General features: G+C 31.7%; 1 protein-coding gene across 2 annotated transcripts in view; it reads left to right on the top strand.

The window, feature by feature from the left end:
- Positions 1-12,403, top strand: part of LOC143240304 (eukaryotic initiation factor 4A-I-like) — a 37,927-nt gene extending 25,524 nt beyond the window's left edge. For both annotated transcript variants that reach the window (XM_076482526.1, XM_076482525.1), the window contains 7 exons: positions 380-519; positions 1,037-1,202; positions 2,713-2,822; positions 4,649-4,792; positions 7,555-7,692; positions 9,209-9,378; positions 11,615-12,403. In XM_076482526.1, coding sequence (XP_076338641.1) covers positions 380-519; positions 1,037-1,202; positions 2,713-2,822; positions 4,649-4,792; positions 7,555-7,692; positions 9,209-9,378; positions 11,615-11,759 — 1,013 coding nt within the window. In that variant the 3' untranslated portion in view covers positions 11,760-12,403. The remainder of the gene's footprint in view (positions 1-379; positions 520-1,036; positions 1,203-2,712; positions 2,823-4,648; positions 4,793-7,554; positions 7,693-9,208; positions 9,379-11,614) is intronic.
- The last annotated feature ends 9,218 nt before the right edge of the window (positions 12,404-21,621 follow it).

The following is a 21,621-nucleotide window of genomic DNA, read 5'->3' as shown; positions in this document are numbered from 1 at the left end:
TACACTTCTTAATTCTTAAGGAAATTTCCATTGCATCCATTCAATCTTCAATCTGAGGTATGATTTTATTTTTTAGCCAGAATCTAACTTCATGAAAATATGAATGATTAACAAGAGAGAATGGAGAAATATTAACTAAAGTGAAGACCAATAGTTTAAAGGTGTCCACTAAATTATTTATAATACATTTTGACTTATTCTAAGCTTTTTTTCTTTCTCCTTGATATTGGATTTGAAGTTCACAAACTTTTGTTTGTGTATCTTTTGACTTGCATGTGAATATGAACATTGTATTTTGGATCAGTTTCTTTTATTGTGCTCATAGAATTTTATGTTTAATTTTTAACTTTCTCGTTTTAAATTTCTTGTTTATTTATAGGACGTGATGTAATTGCCCAAGCCCAGTCAGGAACTGGTAAGACAGCAACATTTTCAATTGCAATACTTCAACAAATAGAGACAGGGCTCAATGAATGTCAAGCTTTGATTCTGGCACCAACAAGAGAATTAGCTCAGCAGGTTAGTGGATAACAAAAACTTTGAAAGTGGTATTTTGCTGTTGAAATAAGAAACTTTATCTCATATTTGATTTTATTGATAATGTATAGGTTTTCTGCATTTCAATAAGTGTTAGCTTTTTAAATTATTGCTAGTAACACATGGATTTATTCAAACAGTATTTTAATGTTTTGAAGTGAATGATGTGATTGTGACAAATGTATTTTGCAGAAATAAACTTTCATGTGAAAACTATTACTCAAAATATATTAATAAATTAGACTACTGTTATATACAATAGCTTAATTTAGCATAATGAAAAGAATACTGGATACCTTTTGTGATAGTATGCAAACATTTTGTACAAGTTCCAGACTTTTGTGAAAAGAATTTGTTGTTCTTATAGTGCCTCTGATAAAATTCAGTACATTGAGACAAGTTATAGTTTTTCTGGTACATTGAGTTTGCTTTTGGTGTGCATATTTTATAAACAGATCATGTAAATATAAATCTCATATATCTACTCTTCTTTTATTAGATTCAGAAGGCAGTTATTGCTCTAGGTGATCACATGAGAGCTCAGTGTCATGCGTGTATTGGTGGCACCAACATTCGAGAGGACATGAGAAAACTAGATATTGGAATGCATATTGTTGTTGGAACACCAGGAAGAGTATTTGATATGATAAATAGGAATGCACTGAGTAAATAAATTTTATCCTTTATAAAATGTACATGCTTGGAGTTATTTGTGCTAAAAAATGTTATTGAAATTATATATTTTAAACAACATAATTGTGCTTTTGTCTTAATTCTGGTAGGATTACAAGAGATAAGAAGAAGATAAAATATGGAATATTCTGGAAGAGCTTGAGAAGTCTAAAGTATGCATAACTTTATTTCAAATGATATACAAGTACTACATGCAAATTTGTTTTTAGTATCATATATTGGTACATAGTGTTTTTAAGTTGATAGATTATTTTAAACTATCTGATGAAAAGTATTCAATTTTCTGCCCGTATAACAGTAACAAATTAGTTTTGTTTTCTCCTTAATGTTTCATATGGGTTTGTAAACTTTTTAATTTTGTCATAAATCTGCTTTTACAGCTGTTCTCTGCACTGCTTTACACTATTGTAAAAATCAACTTATGTGTATAGAGTAACTCAGTATGTGCAATAGCTGACAAAGATTCAAAATTTAAATTATTATATTTAAAACATTGTTTTCAATAATATATATATATAATTTTTACATATAGAGAAATACACACACACATTATTTGGAAAATATATCATGAGCTGAAATCAAATTTTGATAGTGAATCAAACCATCTTTAGTGTTAATCACAGATAAACCTTTAATAACATTGCAACCATGTATATCTGGTAGGATAACCTATCACATTGCTTTTACTATAAAAGCACCATATTTAGTGAAATTCTTGGGTTTTGTCATTTCTACCAATCACATTAATGTTCAAAACATTCCACAGTTTGACTAAAGTTGGAGTGTTGGGTTCTTTTTTATGACATTCTAGTATGGTCAGTTACCACAGCCATCAAGGGTGCTAACAACTTGCTTTAGTAATTTAAGTTGTTATAAGATATTATTTATTAGCTACTAATTAAGGATACAATCTTTGATGGTTACTTAAAGATTATGTATGGAAATTGGTTGTGGCAAATTGTGAAAAATCTTTAAGAAAAGTTTATATCTGTAATTCTCATGCCATAGGAATAGTTTTAGATCACCTTTTGGTAGAAAACTGAAGTATACTGAAAACTTCACATTTAATATAACTAATGCTTATTTAGGAAACATTGTTGGTAACATTTCTTCTGATAGTGTAGGTTTAGTGTAGATTTTTGTTAATTCTTTATGAACAAATTACTCCAAGTTACTTAATATATCAAATATGCAATTTTTTTATTTTTGTTGTAGCATATTTAGGACTTGAAATATTGCTGTATTTTTTAAGAGCTGTATAAATATTTTTTGCTGTTATGCAAGGGCAAAAACTTTTCCCAAATATTATAATTTTTTATTTATAGCACTTACCGTAATAGTACCAAATAGTGTTTGTTTGTTGTTATTGGTGTAAGTTATGAGCACAAACAAATATATTCTTGAAAATAAGAAGAACTTGGCTTAAGTCATTGGTAAATTAACTTGTGAGTTTATGTCTTTTTTTTCTGTGTCTTTGTCCAGAAACAAAACACATACGGATTTTCGTATTAGACGAAGCTGATGAAATGTTGTCAAGAGGATTCAAAGACCAGATTTATGATGTTTTTCGAACACTTGGCACAGATATTCAGGTAGTAAAATAATCATAATTTTAATTTTTAATACCATTAATTCTCTCTGTAGGACCCATTTGGCCTCATTTCATTTGTCTAGTATGTATGTCACAATGTTTTACAGAGTTATATTAACAATTTAATTAAACAACTTTATTATCAATATGCGTAAATAAGCATGACATCAGAATGTAGTTAATAATTTACATTTTTATATCATCTAAGTTTTAATATTTTAATTTTAAAATATTATTTGTTTGTTTGTTTAGAATTAAGCACAAAACTACATAATGGAATGTTTGTGCTTTGTACACCACCGGTATTGAAATCTGGTTTCTTGTAATGTGAGTCCACGGATGTACCACTGTGTCACTGGAGGGCAATTTTAAAAGAAAATATTTAAAAAAACTGATTAACCATTGTTTTCTTTATACATGACATGCATGTACTCTCATTTAACCTACTAGTTTGTATAACTTCAATATCATAGCCTCTATAGTATCTAAGTGTAAGTACAAGCCATAACTATAAAAGCAAAGTCAAATGTACATTGTCAACCTTCAAGCTTCTCTATTTGTTGAGACATTAATATAGTTTTCCAACTCACAACAGAAACATTATTTATCTTTAATTTTCAAAGCAGTTTTTAAAACTATGTGCTTTTATTTGTACAGTTTTTTTATCTGTATCAATCTTGTAACCATTCATTTTAATATGGCAGTAGTAGATATTAGTGAAGAGAAAGTAGTTGAAGTGTATTGAACTAGTGAATGGTTACTTATTTTTTCAAGTGACTTGGTGTGAGCTCTTGTAGTGAATATGATACAGTTGAAATGCTGATGTACTTTCTTCTTTGAATCAAAAATCCCAAGGGAGTGAATAAAGAATGTAGCATTTAAAGTTCTTGCTTGGTTCTAGACCACATTATTATCAGAAATTTTATTGGTTAAATCATTGAAGTTATCAGTGAATACTAGCATAATTTTGGCAATTACAGATATGTATATCAGTGAGGAAAAAAAAGAAAATAGATGTATATTGTCACTGAGTATGTGCAGCATATATGTGCTTTAAAAGTTACAATATGAGGGTATCAGTTTGCAAAATCAGGAAAAAGCTTTGTTAATTTAGTCATTTCACTGAAAAAATTCTTTGAATTTATTTTCAGCTTCTAAAGAATATTTTTGAAAAGAAATTGGTAAAATAAAAATGCCTTATGCTTTAATTATTTAAAATATTTACATGTTTTTCACAAAATATTAACACACAATTTTTTTGTTTGTTGTGAAACATAAATTTTAACTTATAAGTTGTGTATTATGGTTTGTTTTTTTACTTTTATACTGGTTCCTTTATAATAAGTTCTCCAAATTTTTAAAACATTTATTTGATTTGTGTTGCAAGTTTTACCTATATGTTTTCTGACAAGTGTGTATGAAAGTATGTTTTATACCAGTCGCCTTTTTTGGCTTCCTAATAGGCAGAACCTTTGATTGAGATACTGTATGATGTTGCTTGGAAAGAAAATTTAATCAGATATGTGAATGGTGTCAGATAACACTCATTATCATCAAGTGTCTAGTTTTCTAGTGATCCAATACATTTGTATGAATGAAAGCTAACATTAAGATTCATAAAATGTGTAACTTATTGATATGTCTGTATTAGAATTGTTTAATTATGTGCAAGCATATTAGTAACATTTACTGAAATAACTTTTTATATTATCATGTAACTTGAAAATATTAGATGTTAGCTAATAATGAAGGTGGAGAACTTTCTATTCTGTTTGGTCTTTGAAAGAAAATAGTATTTAATTAAACTATTCCCTTTTTTAAATCCAGGTCATTCTTTTGTCAGCTACAATGCCAGTAGATGTGTTAGAAGTCACAAAATGTTTCATGAGAGATCCTGTTCGAATTCTTGTTAAAAAGGAAGAATTAACTCTGGAGGGTATTAAACAGTTCTATGTGGCAGTAGAACGTGAGGTTTGTGTCAGCAAAACATATTTAGATCAATATGCATATAACTCCCTTTGGTGAAATGAAAAATTGTAGTAGTTTTATTTGTAGATATATAAGTTCATTGAATATGCTGTTAAGAAAAGTTAAATGATAAGGAGAAATACATAAAAAGAGAAAGAACTAAAATGAAACATTACTTAAACTTTAATGCACAGTATCTTAAACAAATTGAAGGAATTGTTTTAGTGCATAGTTCTTAACAGTTGAATACCTGATTCACTTACATAATTGCTTGACATATCACAGTTGTGCCTCACACCCTTATTTTGTTTAAGATATCCAAATGTACCACTTTGGTGAAGATGCAGTCAGTGATGTTGAGTGCACTTCACATGTAGTTTATGGAAACAAAACATTTGCAATGAAAGAAAAAAAAAACATTATAATTCAAATCAGAAGTATGTGAAATTTAAACTATGACCTACACAGATTCATGGATCTTATAACAGTGTTGATAAGAATTTAACTATATATAACTTTGATCAATTTGACTGACCTTATAACTGTCATAAAAATATTTAATAAACTTAAATCATCATTTTTTTAATTTCTAAAATGACTGCAGATTATAACAAAACACTACAGTTATTTATTCTAAATAGCTTAAAGCTTATAAAATGGTACATATTTGTTTGTGTTTTAAATGTTATTGTTTTATTGCCATTTGACATGTGTCTAACTAAGAATTCCATCACACAAGTTTTGAATCACTCAGCAAATGCACAGCTTAAGTTACCATACTGAATTATATAATGCATAAGCTGCTTGTGAGTATACCTCATGAAGAATTTTTTGTCTTTCATTATCATATTTACTTTAAATCAGTAAATTTCTAACTTTTACATTTTAGTTACTTTTATAATAATAAAAGTTACACATGAAAAAGAGAAATGTGATATTCACCTGTGTCCTCTTGTTGTCAACTGTTGATGAATGTCAAACTTCCCCTTTTTTATATATTAATAGTATGGGTACACTAAATAACTTGTATTTAAGTAAGTAATGCATCAAAGGACACAAAACAGTTACATGCACAAAGCAAACAACATTCTATAAGTATCATATTTTATCTGGCTTTTCTACCTATATAATAAGAGTCTTTAAAGATTTAGCTAATGATTACTCTGTGAATACTGTGGGAGAACTTTCAAACTTGAGATGAAATAGTTAATATTCTGTACAGAAAATTGCATAATATATCATTTCATAGATTAAAATTTTGCTTTTCTGTTAGTTATAAATAAAGTAGTATAAAATTTCAGAGAGAACTATTGGCAATTTCTGAAAGAGAACGTGACATGTGGGCTGAAAAAAAAGGAATTCATTTTCTAATTTTTGGCTTCGTAAACAAATGAGATTGAAGGCTATAAAACTGTGCTTTGCTTTAGTAATATCTATATTATAAAGAGTAATTTACGTTAAAAATTTTATTTTTCACAGAGATGATAAATAAATTAGGGAAGAGGGAAAACCTACAGAATTCTCATGATATGGAAGATTGAGGATTTTTTACATATTTCCCTATAAATTTAAGAACTTAAAACTTCTGTAATTTTAAAGTTTGATTTATTAACTACATTTTGATGTCAGGTTTATTCATATGCAGTGGTAATGAAGTTGTTTCATTAAATTTTGAATGTAATTCTCTAAAAGGTCATGACATGTTGACCTACATTTAGTAAGAGGGTTAATACATAATTATGTTGATACTGTTGTTATTCAAAATTTATTATAAGGTCATACATTCAGTTTTTGTACTTTATCAGTTTTATCACTGCATTATTTTTCAATTGTTTTATGGTCTCTCTTAGTGTGAGCAACACTTTTAACAATGTAATCCAGTCATGTTACTTACTTTCACTTTGTGTATTTTTCTCTGTTAGTAATACTCACTTAGCCATATCACCCAAAAAAGATGATAAACCTGTTCTGCCTGTTCCATAAAACATATTTTAATGTGTTCACTGCATAAAATAATAAAGAAAATTATGTGAATAGAACAGTGTGTTTTTATTGTATGAAAAGAAGAAATATCACTTTGTTAAATAATTGTTTTGAATTTGTAAATTAAGTTTTGAAGAAAGTGGTGTGTACTTTTTTTAACGTGCGTGAAATGTCTTTTATTTAGGAGAATTTGCACAAATAGATAATGGTCATGAAATATTGCTGAACAATTATTACTGAATTATTTGTTTGATCTTTCAGTTCATTATGATGTTATTTTACAATGTAGCATTTCATCACAGTTACGTGTTTTTTCTAAAGTTATAATAATGCAGAGTGGTGCAGGATCTTAAGATATTAATGTAGTTTGCAATTGATAATTATATAAAAATTTAATTCTTTCCTACCAAATATATGCATAAACAACTTTCCCACAACTAGGTTTATTTTTGAGATATGCCATAAAAGCAAAAGGATGTGTTTTGTTACTTGTTTGAAACTTTAAATTGGTAAACCTTGAGAGAGGTTTTAAATAAATAGCTATTTTCATGGGAGCACAAAACTTCAAACTTGCATGTGTTACACTTCTCAAGACTTAAACAAAGGCTATAAAGAGATGTTTTGATTGCTTACACTCTCACTGTGATGTAGTTACATAACTACACATGATATTTACTACTTATAAAATGTCAACTTGTGTGATATTGTGTTAACCATGTGCTATAAAATTTATTATTGCATTACTTAGTTTCCACTTAATTGTATGAATAATCCCTTAACAGGAATGGAAATTGGCTACTTTGTGTGATCTTTATGAAACACTGACCATTACTCAAGCAGTAATATTTTGTAACACAAGAAGGAAAGTTGATTGGTTGACTGAGAAGATGTGTCTCAAGGACTTTACAGTGTCAGCCCTGGTGAATTATCTCTATTTATCTATATATGATAAGTTACATTTTGTTCTTGCTCATAAGACATGAATCAGGGAACTTAATTACCTAGTTTGCAGTCAGTTTTTTGTTTGGTTATGATATACACGTGTCTAGGTATATTTACATATGAACATATACCAGTTTCAATACAAAAGATTCTGTATCAAATGCTTCTTTAGATTAAAATCTGAAAATGATAGACTGATGATTTTATTCTAAATATACAGTTTACCCCACAATATTTTATTGAATCATCTGTAATTAATTAAACTTTTAAATAATACAGAAAATACTGTTGAACAAAATGTTTTGCAAGGCAAAAATTAATATATTTTGCCATTACTGTTTCTAGATCTAGAATGATGATGATACTGGAAATTTTTTATAAACAATTATTGAACATACTTGTTTGTTGTCATTTTTGGGGTAACTGTTGTAACAAAAAAGAGGAATTTCTTTTACTATTGATCTGTTCAAGAAATTATTTTTAGAAATTACTTTTAACCTGTAAATTGTGGAATAAACACCCTGACACATTCTTTTTAGTTTAAAAAAACCATGTGTTGGGTTATTGAGTAATTGGTATGAGAAATTAAAAGAACTTTTAGTGTACTAGTTCAGAAGAAGCTAAATATTAAATCTGTTTTTGAATTCCTTATATTAAAGAACAAAACAAAAATACCAACAATTGTATACAATAAATTAAAAACAAGAGTTCTAGTTTCTATAAGTTAAAAAATACAACCTAGAAACTGCATATGTCAGGTGGATGCATTGATTCAAGGCCCAGCATGGTCAGGTGGGTTAAGGAGTTTGACTCGTAATCTGAGGGTTGCAGGTTCAAATCCAGGTCGCTCCAAACATGCTTGCCCTTTCAGCTGTGGGGGCATTATAATGTGAAGGTCAATCCCACTATTCGTTGGTAAAAGAGTAGCCCAAGAGTTGGCAGTGGGTTGTGATGACTAGCTGCTTTCCCTCTAGTCTTGCATTGCTAAATTAGGGACGGCTAACGCAGATAGCCATTGAGTAGCTTTGTGAGAAATTCAAAAACAAACAAATTGAAGAAGAAAAACAGTAGCTCTTCTAAACATGTCTCTTCTTTTCTCAGTGGGAAGAAATTTATCAGGTGAATATTTATTTGTAGGTATCACAAAGTTCCTATGAGTGTTTAAATTAGCCAATTTTCACTGAGGTATTTATATATATATAATTTATTTTCACATTAAATAGCATTAGCCATTGAGTTAGAATTATAAGAGACAGCATAATATTTACATTTAGAGCTAAATATGAAATAGGTGGCACTAAAATCTCCATTTATCCATATGATTTTTAGCCTACTAGTAAAGTTTTAAATTTTAATTTTTATATAGAGCAGGAATTTTAACACTTGTTTAAAACTAGAATAGAAAAACTAGATGCACATGTACATAAACAATTGTAACAATCAGTTTATGTATGTAAGAATTAACTTGTTTTTTTATATTATTTCTACATCTAGCATGGGGATATGGATCAGAGGGAGCGGGATGTGATCATGCGAGAATTTCGATCAGGCTCAAGTAGAGTTCTGATCACCACTGATCTCCTTGCACGAGGGATTGATGTTCAACAGGTGTCATTGGTGATCAATTACGATCTTCCATCAAATCGAGAAAACTACATTCACAGGTAAGCTTTTATTATTAATTCTGTTTTGGTGATGTGACAATGATTGGATAGCATAAGTTTATATTTTATTCTTTTGATTTAATGGTAGAAGTTTTTATTGAATATAATAATAAACATTATGTAAGACCAAAATCAATAACTTAACATTTGACAGGTAAAATACTGTCTCTGTGAGTATGATTGCACATTGTAATGGAGTAGGAATAATGCAAATGTAAACATCATGGATGGTTTATTAGCAGATCTGATTTTGTGTATGAAGTGTTGTGTAGATATAATTAGAATTTATTTCGTAGGTGATCAGAAGTATACTCTTGGAATCTGATGTATGAATAAAGCTTTCATAAACCTGAAAATATTTTTTTGCAACATAATAGATCCATAAAATATATGGTCACATTAATTCAAACATTTCAGTCCTTTTCATATAGATGAACTTCATGAATGTTTTTATGATTTAAATTAGATTCATGAAGTGTGATTGGTATGCATAAGTGTGTAACAAATAGATAAGCTGCCTCTGTTGTGTATGTGGCAAGATGATATCAATAATTCAAGAACACTATGCCAAGTCATAATGAAAATTTGCAAAATGACATTAAAGCAATCTCTGACTCCTTGTATACTGCTTGTCTTGCTTTTATTAAATGACACATTAATAATATTTTGAGGTTTTGCATATTGTTGGTAATAGTTCAATGATGCATTACAAATATTGGTCAAAATGTCAGAATATAACATATTTTGGTCAAGGGAAAGTCTTAGAAAAGCTATGGAATTCCATTCTGTCCAGAACAAGAGAGCCAGGAAAACTGTTCCTATGTAATACTGTTACTCATCCATAAGTTTTTTGCAAGTTCATTACAACAAAAAAATATAAAAAATTCATTAAATTTGTACAGTGGTTTTCACTTACAAGTCAGATTGACCATGGTTCATGCAGGGCCGTGAAAGGAATGGGAATTGTAATTTTAGTTATTGGAATCAAAATAGCATGGTATTTGTTTATTATTCAGTTTGTAAATATGTTCTCCTTCATTAAAATGTAGGTTTACTATTTTACCTCTGTTCTAAGTAAATAATATTCCAATAACATATTATTTATGTGATTGTACATGTACAGATTAAAGTAATAATAATACAGTACAGTTTAGTAATATCAAATCTTCTCTAAATACTCATCATAAAATATATAAACACTACTCAGTTTTATACTTCAAAAGTCATCTCCAAAACATGTTTATTTGTGTGCACTTATAGTTGCTGCCAGGTATACCTGGACAGAGTAACTTTTGCAGGACATGTAAAGTACACACAGTTAGCTTTGTACTGAAGTGACTGTATAAATCCAAATAGAAAAATCTCACTCTTCATGTGTATGACATAGTTCCAAGGTTGTATTGAATAAACAACAGCAGATTATGATAGCCAGTAGTAATTTGGTCATACCTGCTTTTCATTTCATTACATGTGAAATAATTACTAACTATTTTGGTTATCGTACCAGTAACAGCATTAACTTAATTCTTTTAAATATCACCTATTTATTAAAAAAAAACTTGGTTACAAGAAAATGTATTTTTATCAAAATTATAGAAATCTCTTTAATTACTATTCTTATTTTACATTTCTTTTAATCATTACCATTAAAGAGCCATTTCTGTTGGTTTATATTCCATTTATGTGTATGTCTGTAAACTTAACCTTTTAAAAAATGCAGTTCTTACAGTTTTCCTCGGACCCTCACCAAATTTAATAGGAAAGATGCAGATATATTTTGTATTTTTTAAGCCTGTGTGTAATAAACTTTGAATGAGCAGATATTCTTTAATATATATTAAAATTGACAAATGTGTTTGTCATTGTGAAAATAACATTGAAGAAAAATTTAAAAATTAGCAAGGAAATGATATGAAATTTCTGCTTTGAAAAATTCTGAGAATTTTATATATATACGTACATGGATAATTTATTTTTATTATTACATGACCTTAAGTTGAAGAGGAACATACTTCATGTATAATTTATCTTTTTTCCATTATATCTAAAACTAGGTTTTATGTTGCATGCTTTTATTTGGTTCTTGTGGGTTTTGTTTATTACACTTTTGTTTTATGATAAGTTCTAGATGATGCCTGTTGATGATGCTGTAGATTTATACATTTTTAAGGCCTTTTTTTTTTTTTTTTATAAAGAACGATTATTTTGTTACTAAGTTGTATTTGTTTTATTTCAGAATTGGTCGTGACGGACGTTTTGGTCGTAAAGGAGTGGCTATTAACTTTGTAACAGAAGAAGATAAGCGCACTTTGCGTGATATTGAACAGTTCTATAATACACAAATTGAGGAAATGCCCATGGATGTGGCAGATCTGATTTAAATTTCATAAAGTACATGATTTTGTGAAAGAGTATATGTGTATGTTTGAAAACTGATTATGCTGTGGACTGTTACAAACTGTGAATCACTGGAAAGCCACCTTGTATGTGTTTTAATTACCTGAAATTCTGCTGTGAAGATTTCTGGTGGAAAATTTTGCTGCTGGTATAATTTTGTCTAACTATCTATATTTAATAGATTTAAATTTTAGTCGATTTATAGGCTAGTCTCCCAGAAAAGTTACAGTGACTTTTGTTTTTGTTTCTTTAGTGAAAGTAGTTATTATTTTTGATTCACTTTTCATTGAAACCCACTTCTTCTAAGTTAATACGTTTGAACGAGCTTCTTGGCTTCTGATTTATTATTTGTAACATGAAATTCTGTTATAGGTGTCACATATGTTGCTGCTTATTTCCTAGCATTAGTATGCTGAGTGTAGTTTTTCTTATAGTTTTTGTGAGAGTCATTGTTTATTGATAGATTTTTTTAAATTGTTAAAAAGTACATGAGAAATAGCAGAAGAAAATGAAATCTTGTTGGATACTGAATGAACATTTTCATAATATTCATTGTAACTGAAAACAAAATAATTGTGAAATAAATCTTGCTTGTATGTAAAAGTATAAAATAAAATATTGAATTTTATGTACTTTTCTGGATTTAGTCTACTACAAAAATGTGCTTCACTCAAAATGTATTCAATTTTTCATTTTATCATTTGTAAAAACTAAAGATCATTCATGCATTTTAAGAATTATTATAAACTACTGTAAGAAATCATGAACAAAAAACATAAAGAGATAGGAAATCTTATATAGCTGAGTATGTGATAAGGAACCCCTGATTCAACTGTGATTTCATTGGTCACTTGTTACAAAAATGTCCATATTCTGTTGACTGTTGACTGCAAATACCGTTCGTACTAATACTGCAGCAGATGCACGATGGGCAACAACAAGTTGTGTCTGCAGCTAGTTCAGTGAAGCCTGAGTTTGTTTTGGAGGACCACTTGCTTGGTGTCAACATCATATGTGCTTTTAATAATACATGGCTTCAAAGCAGAGTTTCTAGTGATTACTGGAACTGCACAAACCTTATACAACTTGGCCATGTTTCTGGTATCTGAAGGAAAACAGCCATTTCATACAAATGTCGCAACTGATGTGTCTTTAGCTTTATCTTGAGAATGTTACTCATTAAGCAAAAGTAGTAGTTTCCAACCTAAGTGGTTCAGACATAGTATCTTAGAGATGGAGCCACTGGAAAAGAAATTCCATCTTATTTCATGAGTGCAACAATCTGAACTAGATACAGAGATATAAATTCTGTTAAAGTGCTCCAGGAGTTTGCTGACATGTCTATGGTATCAGGTGACCAATTCAGTCAGAAAACAATTACATTGAGATAGATGAATCGTTTTCTATAAAACAGCCTTCTGTGAGGTGTTTTTAGTGTTGACATTTAGTGAATTTTGAAGGATGTCATAACACAATCACTATTGTTATTTTCGTAATAATAATAGGCACAATTTGAAACAAGTGCAAATGTATTTTTCACTAGAGACAGGCTTAATTCATGTTGTAACGGATTTACTAATGTATATTTATTTTAATATTGATGTCATTTAATTAAAACTATGTTTAGAAAAGCGTCTAGCTAATATTGTTTAATGTGTACCGAAAAATAGAAAAGGAGCAACCGTCAGCTTTGTTTTTTCACTGTGGAGCACACAAGGCTAATTTAATAATGTAACATGCAGTTGAAGCTTGTGAATGTGTTCGAGATTCTATCCAGTGGGTACATGAACTTGGTGTCTTGCTTCAGAGGTCAGGCAAGACAATCTTTGAAAATATTGTATCGTCAGACAGCCACAACGGTCCAGTTAAATACATCCGCCGACTGTGTCCAACACGCTGGTTGTGCCGCCTATCTGCAAATACATGTGCTAATGATCACTACAGTGACATTGTTGATTCTTTGTCTGAATTAGCAAATGAAAAATCAGATGTAGCAGTGAAAGCACGAGGTCTGCTGAACTGATTTGACAAAGGAAAGACAGTTTTAGGATTGTCGATGGGTCAGCATCCATTATCTGCATTAGAAGAACTAAACCGTGCATTCCAAGCAAAATCAACGACAGAGTCTGGCATGATTGAAGCATCTGCAATGACAGTTGAGCAATTGCGGGTATTGCGAACAGAGGAAAATTACAACAAGACATTTGATGAAGCTGAAGAAAAGGTAACTTCCCTAGATCTGGTGCCTATTGAACTACCACGCATTCGCAGACCCCCGGAAGGATCACAGGTGATGACTCAGCACACCATTCTGCAACAGCTAGAGATTACTACAGAAGCCAGTATTTTGAATTTGTGGACATAGTCATAGAACATCTGACCACTAGATTCAATGCAGACAACAATGACTTGAGGCAATATCTGGCACTTGAGAACATGATCACATCTTGCAAGATTGACAACTCGGTTATAAACTTTTATCCAGAAATATCTGCAAAACAACTTGAGTTTAAGTTGCCCATGTTCAAAGGTACAACAAAAGTAGTATTTCTGAAAGGCGAAGGATGCTTATTGTAAAATGTATGAAACAAGCCAGCAGATGTTTAATGAAGTGTTTCTTCTTATGAAAATTTTGCTTGTGTGTCCAGTATCCAGCTGCGAATGTGAACGCAGCTTTTCTGCATTAAGCCGGGTGAAGACGTGATTAAGGTCAACTATGTCTCAGTGCCGCCTCAACCATGTGGCAGTTTGTCACACTCACAAAGATGAGGTCGACAAGATAAATATAGAAGAGCTTATGAAAGAATTCATAAACAGATCATCACAAAGGAGGTCTACGTTTGGGAACATGTAGAGGACTAAATGAATCTTACTTCAATAAAAAGTATGAATAATTATGTGCTACATTGTATTGATGTGTAATTTTCAAGAGTTCGTAAAGACATTTTAAATATTTTTATCAAACAACATGAACAGTTGTTCAGTAGATATAAACTTATCAAAGGTAATTACTAATTTTATTAATATTTGAAAATATTATTCATGCAATGAAAGTTATTTGTAACCTTGTCAAGTATAATGGCCCTCTTTTATACTGTGCAGTGTTCAGGAATAAATTCATGTGGCAGTTAATTTGTGACACATTTGTCTTTATTCTATTAACATTTTGAAAACTGTTCACAACATCTCACTTATACAATCCTACATGGAAACCTTGAAGTATCGTGGCAACAAGATTACTGTGTGACTGCATGTTTACAGCTTTCGGGTTCAGAGATTACCAATTTACAAATTGAACAGTCCAATAAGTGGTTGCAAAAATCATCCCCCCCATCGGGTGTAAAAAATCTACGCCCCTGTACATGGGGACTATAAATGCTCACTATGTTCTCAAACAAATCCCCATGACAATCTCCAGCTGGAGTTTAACACTTTACCTTTAGAACTAGTGCGATCAAATAGCCAAAAGGTACAGTAAATCATCATGAACAACCAGTGATGTCGAGAAAAGCCACTTGTAGAGAAAAATATATATGTAAAAACGACTCGTGGTCACTTTCCGGTCAATTACCTCTTTCTTTCTTTGTGAACCTGACGATGACCGAAGAAGGTCGAAACGTTGTTCGCTCTTCTACGTAAAAAAAAAGTCTCAACCCAAACGAGCCGTTTTTACATATATATTTTTCATCATGAACAACGTCAGTTAGCTACGAGCTATGTTTACTATCATTACAATGTGCAAAGTTTGCAACTCTGTTAAGCAATTCTTTACTATAGTTGGATATAAAAAAGGTCAGCAAACAAGATAACTAAAAAAACCTGCAACTGAGTATCGTAAAAACAAGACTGGAGATACAGCAAAAATTAATCACTCAAACTAAAAATCCCTGTTTTGATGCCAACAAAAAATGTAATTCTGGATATCTTGTACAAGGCACATAATGCAGAAACGAGCTCTTATTGAGAAAAATACTAAATAATATTAATAATTTGCAAATTTAGCTCTCTAAAACAAGATTAAATCAATAGAAAAGCTTACACAAATGTAATATTCCAAAGATCAAATCACAAAAATGATCCTTTAAAAAATTTATCATTAATTAAGTACAAAATGAGCTCTTCAACATTCTAGATATATTATACATCAAACATCAGCTCTTTATTGATGAAAAGCAACGTAAAAAAAGACAACAATATAATGTAAAAGTATAAAACATAACATAAAAAGATGCTCTTTTACACCCTCCTAATAATGTAGTGGTATGTCTGTGGACTTACAATGCTAGAAAATGGATTTCGATACCCGTGGTAGGCAAAGCACAAATAGCCACCGTGTAGCTTTGTGCTTAAACTACAAATAAACACATTCTAAAACATTAATAACCAACAACCACATTACAAAATTAAACATCAGCTGGGATACGCAGGCATTTCTTGTGTTTCTTACCCGCTTTTAGTAAAAATGGGAATTTAAAATAAATCATTTAACTTGTTACTCTGCAATTCTTACATTAATAAAAGGTCCATGAAACTACTGAAATTTTCTTATTCTAGTTATATTTATATTAATTTAGTTTTAAATTCAGGTAGATTAATTTTTTTATTCAAGGTTGAAAATTAGTTGAACAAAAAAAAGGTTAACACATATCAAATTTGATAGTACGTGATGGTGGAAGTAGCTGTATGGTAATTATAGTGGTACTTATCTTCCAAAATTTACTGCTGCTCTTTGGATTTACTAGAACACTGTTGGAGTTATCCAGTAATTGGCTAGAAAAAGTCAAGGTCAAAAATGTAAGAGCAGTTGAACTCTAATATGTCAGAAGAGGTGGTCGAAAATGTAGGCTAAAATTGTAAAATTCCAGTTACAATTATTCTCTTGTAAAATTTCCATTACGAACGGAGAGTTGTCAACTATTATTATGGTCAAGTGATGTTTCTCCAGGCTTAAGAGAGCTTATGCATATATTACCAGTAGAACCTTTATTCCGAAATTTTTGGGGTAATGATTGAATCAAGGAGTTAGAACTGCTTATGGTATACTTACTCGGACTGTTATTTTCGTCGTTATTATTTGTATTAGTTTTTCATAACATATTGACCAGTGATTTCTCCGTCCATCATTATGTGTTATATCAAATATCCTTGTTCGCGTCACAACCGAGAAGCTTTTTGTGGAATTACCACAGAACTGATTGGTCGAAACGGTTTAGAAATAATAATGCACATAATAAAGAAGAGAATAATAATTCGAATAATTATTTTATTAGTAATGCATCCCTCTCATTTGTGGATGTCCAGATCCTCCAAAGGCCCGGCATGGCCAAGCGTGTTAAGGCGTGCGACTCGTAATCTGAGGGTCGCGGGTTCGCATCCCCGTCGCGGCAAACATGCTCGCCCTTTCAGCCGTGGTGGCGTTATAATGTGACAGTCAATCCCACTATTCGTTGGTAAAAGAGTAGCCCAAGAGTTGGCGGTGGGTGGTGATGACTAGCTGCCTTCCCTCTAGTCTTACACTGCTAAATTAGGGACGGCTGGCACAGATAGCCTTCGAGTAGCTTTGTGCGAAATTCAAAAAACAAACAAACAAACAGATCCTCCAGATTTCATCGGGTCTCATGTTTGGTTACTCATCAGCTGTGCTCTCCAATGTTGCCATTGTTATGGCAATAGATAACAGTTACCACTTCTGCCGAGCTATTACAGAAAACAGAGGGTGGGTTCAGTAGGAAATAAATGTGAACGAAATTATAAATTTTGGTACCCATACGAGTAAAGAAAAATAGGCGTCACTTCTCTTCAGCTACGCGCGCATTGTTTGTATTTGTATGCATTTATTTGCATCTTGTACTGTCCCATTGTTATAAAAATATTCAGAAAAACTGTATTTACGTTAATATTTCAATTTTCATTCTTTGGATACTCGTAACTATCTGTTGGATATCAGGAAAAAGTTCTCAGAAAGTATATTTTTATTGCAACTATTTGTAAAGGAATAATATTTGCAATTGTTTCACAGATGCCAGTTGAGAACTTTCAAAGATGTACATGGTGATTATAAAAAGTTTTACAGTTCAACACATTTTATCTCATAAATGGTTTACCACTAGAAGGTGGAATCGAACAGTGAGATTACACTGTGTAGCAAATTTTTTACTTTTTCTTGTTCCTGGGCAGAAAACGTTATTTCTCAATTGGTTATGCCTAAAATAAATGGAAAAGACCTATTTTTCTCTTCAAACTTTGCTTTTGTGACCTGGGTAATGAAACTTTGAAATTTACCCATTTTCCAGAACATTCCAGGTAGATTTAGTCCTGAGTAGCTGATAGAGGATTTACTCAAGCTTACACTAATTTTCAAGAATGTTGTAGAACTTACGAGAATTTTCAAGAATCTTTTAGAACTTTCCATAATAATATATATACAGGGGATCACCACTTCAGTTTAGTTCTAGCTGCTTGAGTGAACACATAGACCTATCTGATTTTATCAGAAATGGCATCAAAAAGCTGCAAGCATTCTCTAGACACATTCTCCTATGCATGTGGCTAATTTATCAAGACAAGAGCGAAAAAGTACTCTGTGACAGCATCTGCTAAAATGTGTGAAGACTACAAGGCATATTTCGGCATGCCTGTCGGGGATCAAGACAAAACTTGGGCACCTCATTTTACCTGCGAGCACTGCAAAGAATCTAGAAGGTAAAACGGACAATTTTTGCTGGTTTGAATAGTAAGATTTTATGCTATACAAATTTTAGACCTTTTAAAAGTTAAATATTTTTCGGTACACCTCAAAGAGAAATACAACAGTGTCAAGAACTTGCTAGAAGCCTTGAAGTATTATGAGTATGGCTGGGAGGTTATCGGAGACTTCAAAATGGTGTCATTCCTGACGGCTCTCCAAGGAGTCTTTACCAAGTTTCCCTGTTATCCTTACCTTTGGGACAGCAGGGACACCGCAGCACACTACAACAGGAAGCACTGGCCACAACGACCGAGTTCTCTGTGGGAAGGCACAATGTCAAGTATGAGCCACTAGTGGACCTCCAGAAGGTGTTGTTCCTACAACATAAAATTGGGTCTTATAAAACAATTTGTCACAGCTCTTGATAAGGAGTCTGCAGCCTTTAAGTACCTTCGAGACTTCTTCCCTAAGCTGTCTGAAGCAAAGGTCAACGCTGGTGTCTTTGTAGGACCACAAATAAAGAAAATCCTGGAGTGCACAGAATCCCACAAGAAGCTCAGTAGGGAGGAAAACTGTGGAACTGGTTAAGACTCTGATGAAGAACTACGTCAAAATGGGCTGCATTGACGCTCATCTTGCTAAATTCAAGGAGAACATGGGAGCAAACTCAGAGAAGCAAGGCGAGCGCTTCCACCAAGATATACTTGACTTTGAACGCCGCTACCAAGGAGCATATAACGAAAACATGATGGGAGACTATATTTGGAGGCTGATACGTGAAGGTGATTTACATTACAGTCGCAAATCTCGAAAAACTACTCACTTCTAAACATGTTTTTTCATTTTTGTATAACTTTAGTATAAATACATGTAATTTTTGATTCATATGTTGTTCTATTCAGACCTTATGTGAATGAAAATGTGCAAATATGCCCGTTTTTACATAGAAAATAGGTTAATTTCAAATCTCATTTTCCAGGTCACAAAAGCCATGTTTGAAGGGAATAATGGGCATTTTCTGTACTTTTAGAACATTAACAATTAAAAAATAACACATGCTACCCAGGAACAAAATTGGTGTTACATAGTGTTATATGTATTATATGGACCAAATATCACAACTGACACTTGTCAGAGCTGATACTATGACCTAATGTCTGATTAGTCACAGCAAAGTTCAAAATGTTCTCCTTCAGCATTCATGTGGCAATGAGCATTACAGCAACAACATACATCTTATCAGGCCTCTATTTTACCTCTGTACACTTCTCAATTTTATATTGGTAAGATGAGCTGCAACAAAGTCGAAAAGCCCATTTATACCGATTAGAAATGTACTAAACAAACCAAAATAACACCTTTGTTGGCAGCATGTGACAACTGTAACATTTGCATCCTAACGTTCCAGTGTCATACAGTTTGTGAGGTATAATGCACTGAACTGCGGAAGTTTATCGTTATCCAGTGTAATATTCCTATTAAAATGTTATTATTTAATGCAAATGCCCACAGGCAATATTTTTGTAATATACTGTAATTTGAATTTCCATTTTGCTTCTGTTAAATTAACTTATTATAGTTTTCATATGATGAATCTATAATCTTAATTTCTTATACGGGACTATCATGTTGGAAAATGATCAATATAGTAAATTGGATATACATTCATTGTTTTGCAATTTATTTTTCTTTCTGGTGTTTATCGTGTACGATGATGTACCCTCTAGTGTCCCAATGAATCAAAGTGCAGTTTACGAATTTGCAAAGCTAAAATTCGAGTTATAATTTCTCGTGATGAACAGATCATAATAGCTCATTTTGTGGTTTTGCGCTAAAGAAGTAAACAAACAAATGTGCCTCTCTCCTAAACATAATTCAAGTTAGGCTAAGTAATATAAACAAGGAACACGTTTTAGGCTTTAAAAACTAAATGTGAAACTTAGTCTTTAAGGCGATTTACCGCTTGCCCCTGAGTTATACTGGTTTCGGGTAATTCCAACTGTCATCACTAACCATGGACAATGCCAAATCGAAAGAATAAAACTAGGTTCTTTTACACCACTGGATTATATGCCATATGTAGAGTGTTCAGATTGTTTTAAATTTCATGTAGCTACTCGAGAACTCCAAGTTCTAGTCGTCCCAAATTTACTAGTGATAGACTAAGGAGAAGTCAGCACCACTCATCCTCAATTCTTGAGCTACTCTTTTACTAACGAATAGTGGCATTTACCGTAGCATTATAACACTCCTATGGCCAAAAGGATGAGAGTGTTTGTTAGAGGGAATCGAACTTGAGACCCTGAGATTACGAGTCAGACATCCTAACCATCAACAATAAAGAAATAATAGGTTGGACAAAAACAAACCTTTCTTCTTTAAACAAAAATGAAGAAACAAACAAACTTGGCGTTCTTCAACCTATTATTTAATTTCGATACATTTGTCAGCTATGTAGTTTAAAATATATTTCTTTTGCTCTAACCATCAAACCATGCTTGGACCCTTTACGATGTTTTGAAATGTCTTTTACTCACATTGAAGGTTTTTGTTCAAAAGTTACAGCTATAAAATCACTTTCAGAAACTGTTGGCACTGTATTATTTTTTCTTAATTAACTGCGGGGAATCTAACTCCTTATTTTAGTGTGTAAAGTCCGTAAGCTTACGACTGACCTACTGGCGGACATTAAACCTACATATAATTAACTTTTTACCTCTCCAAAATTGTTAGATAGTGATTAATGAAAAGGATTTGCGCAGTTATCCTTGGTGTAATAATGTTAATAAATAAATAATTAGGTTTGTTTGAATATGCGCGAGCTATCCCTAATCTAGCAGTAAGATTAGAGGGAAGGCAGCTAGTTATCACCACCCACCGCCAACTCTTCGGCTACCTTTTTACCAACGAATAGTGAGATTGACCTAACGTTATAACGCCTCCACGGCTGAAAGGGCGAGCATATTTGGTGTGACAGGGATTCGAACCCGCGACCCTCGGATTACGAGTCGAGTGCCTTAACCACCTGGCGATGCCAGGCTAAGTTTAAAACTAAGATTCAGTTTATAACGACTTTTAAATACTTTTTGTTCTAAAGCAAAGTCGCATGGGGCTACCCGCTATATCAAACACGGGGTATTGAATGTCATATTTTAGTG

The sequence above is a fragment of the Tachypleus tridentatus genome, chromosome 13, assembly GCF_004210375.1.
Source record: "Tachypleus tridentatus isolate NWPU-2018 chromosome 13, ASM421037v1, whole genome shotgun sequence".
Classification (NCBI taxonomy): domain Eukaryota; kingdom Metazoa; phylum Arthropoda; class Merostomata; order Xiphosura; family Limulidae; genus Tachypleus; species Tachypleus tridentatus.
The sequence above is the reverse complement of the archived record's forward strand: the minus strand, read 5'-3'. Positions and strand labels throughout refer to the sequence as shown.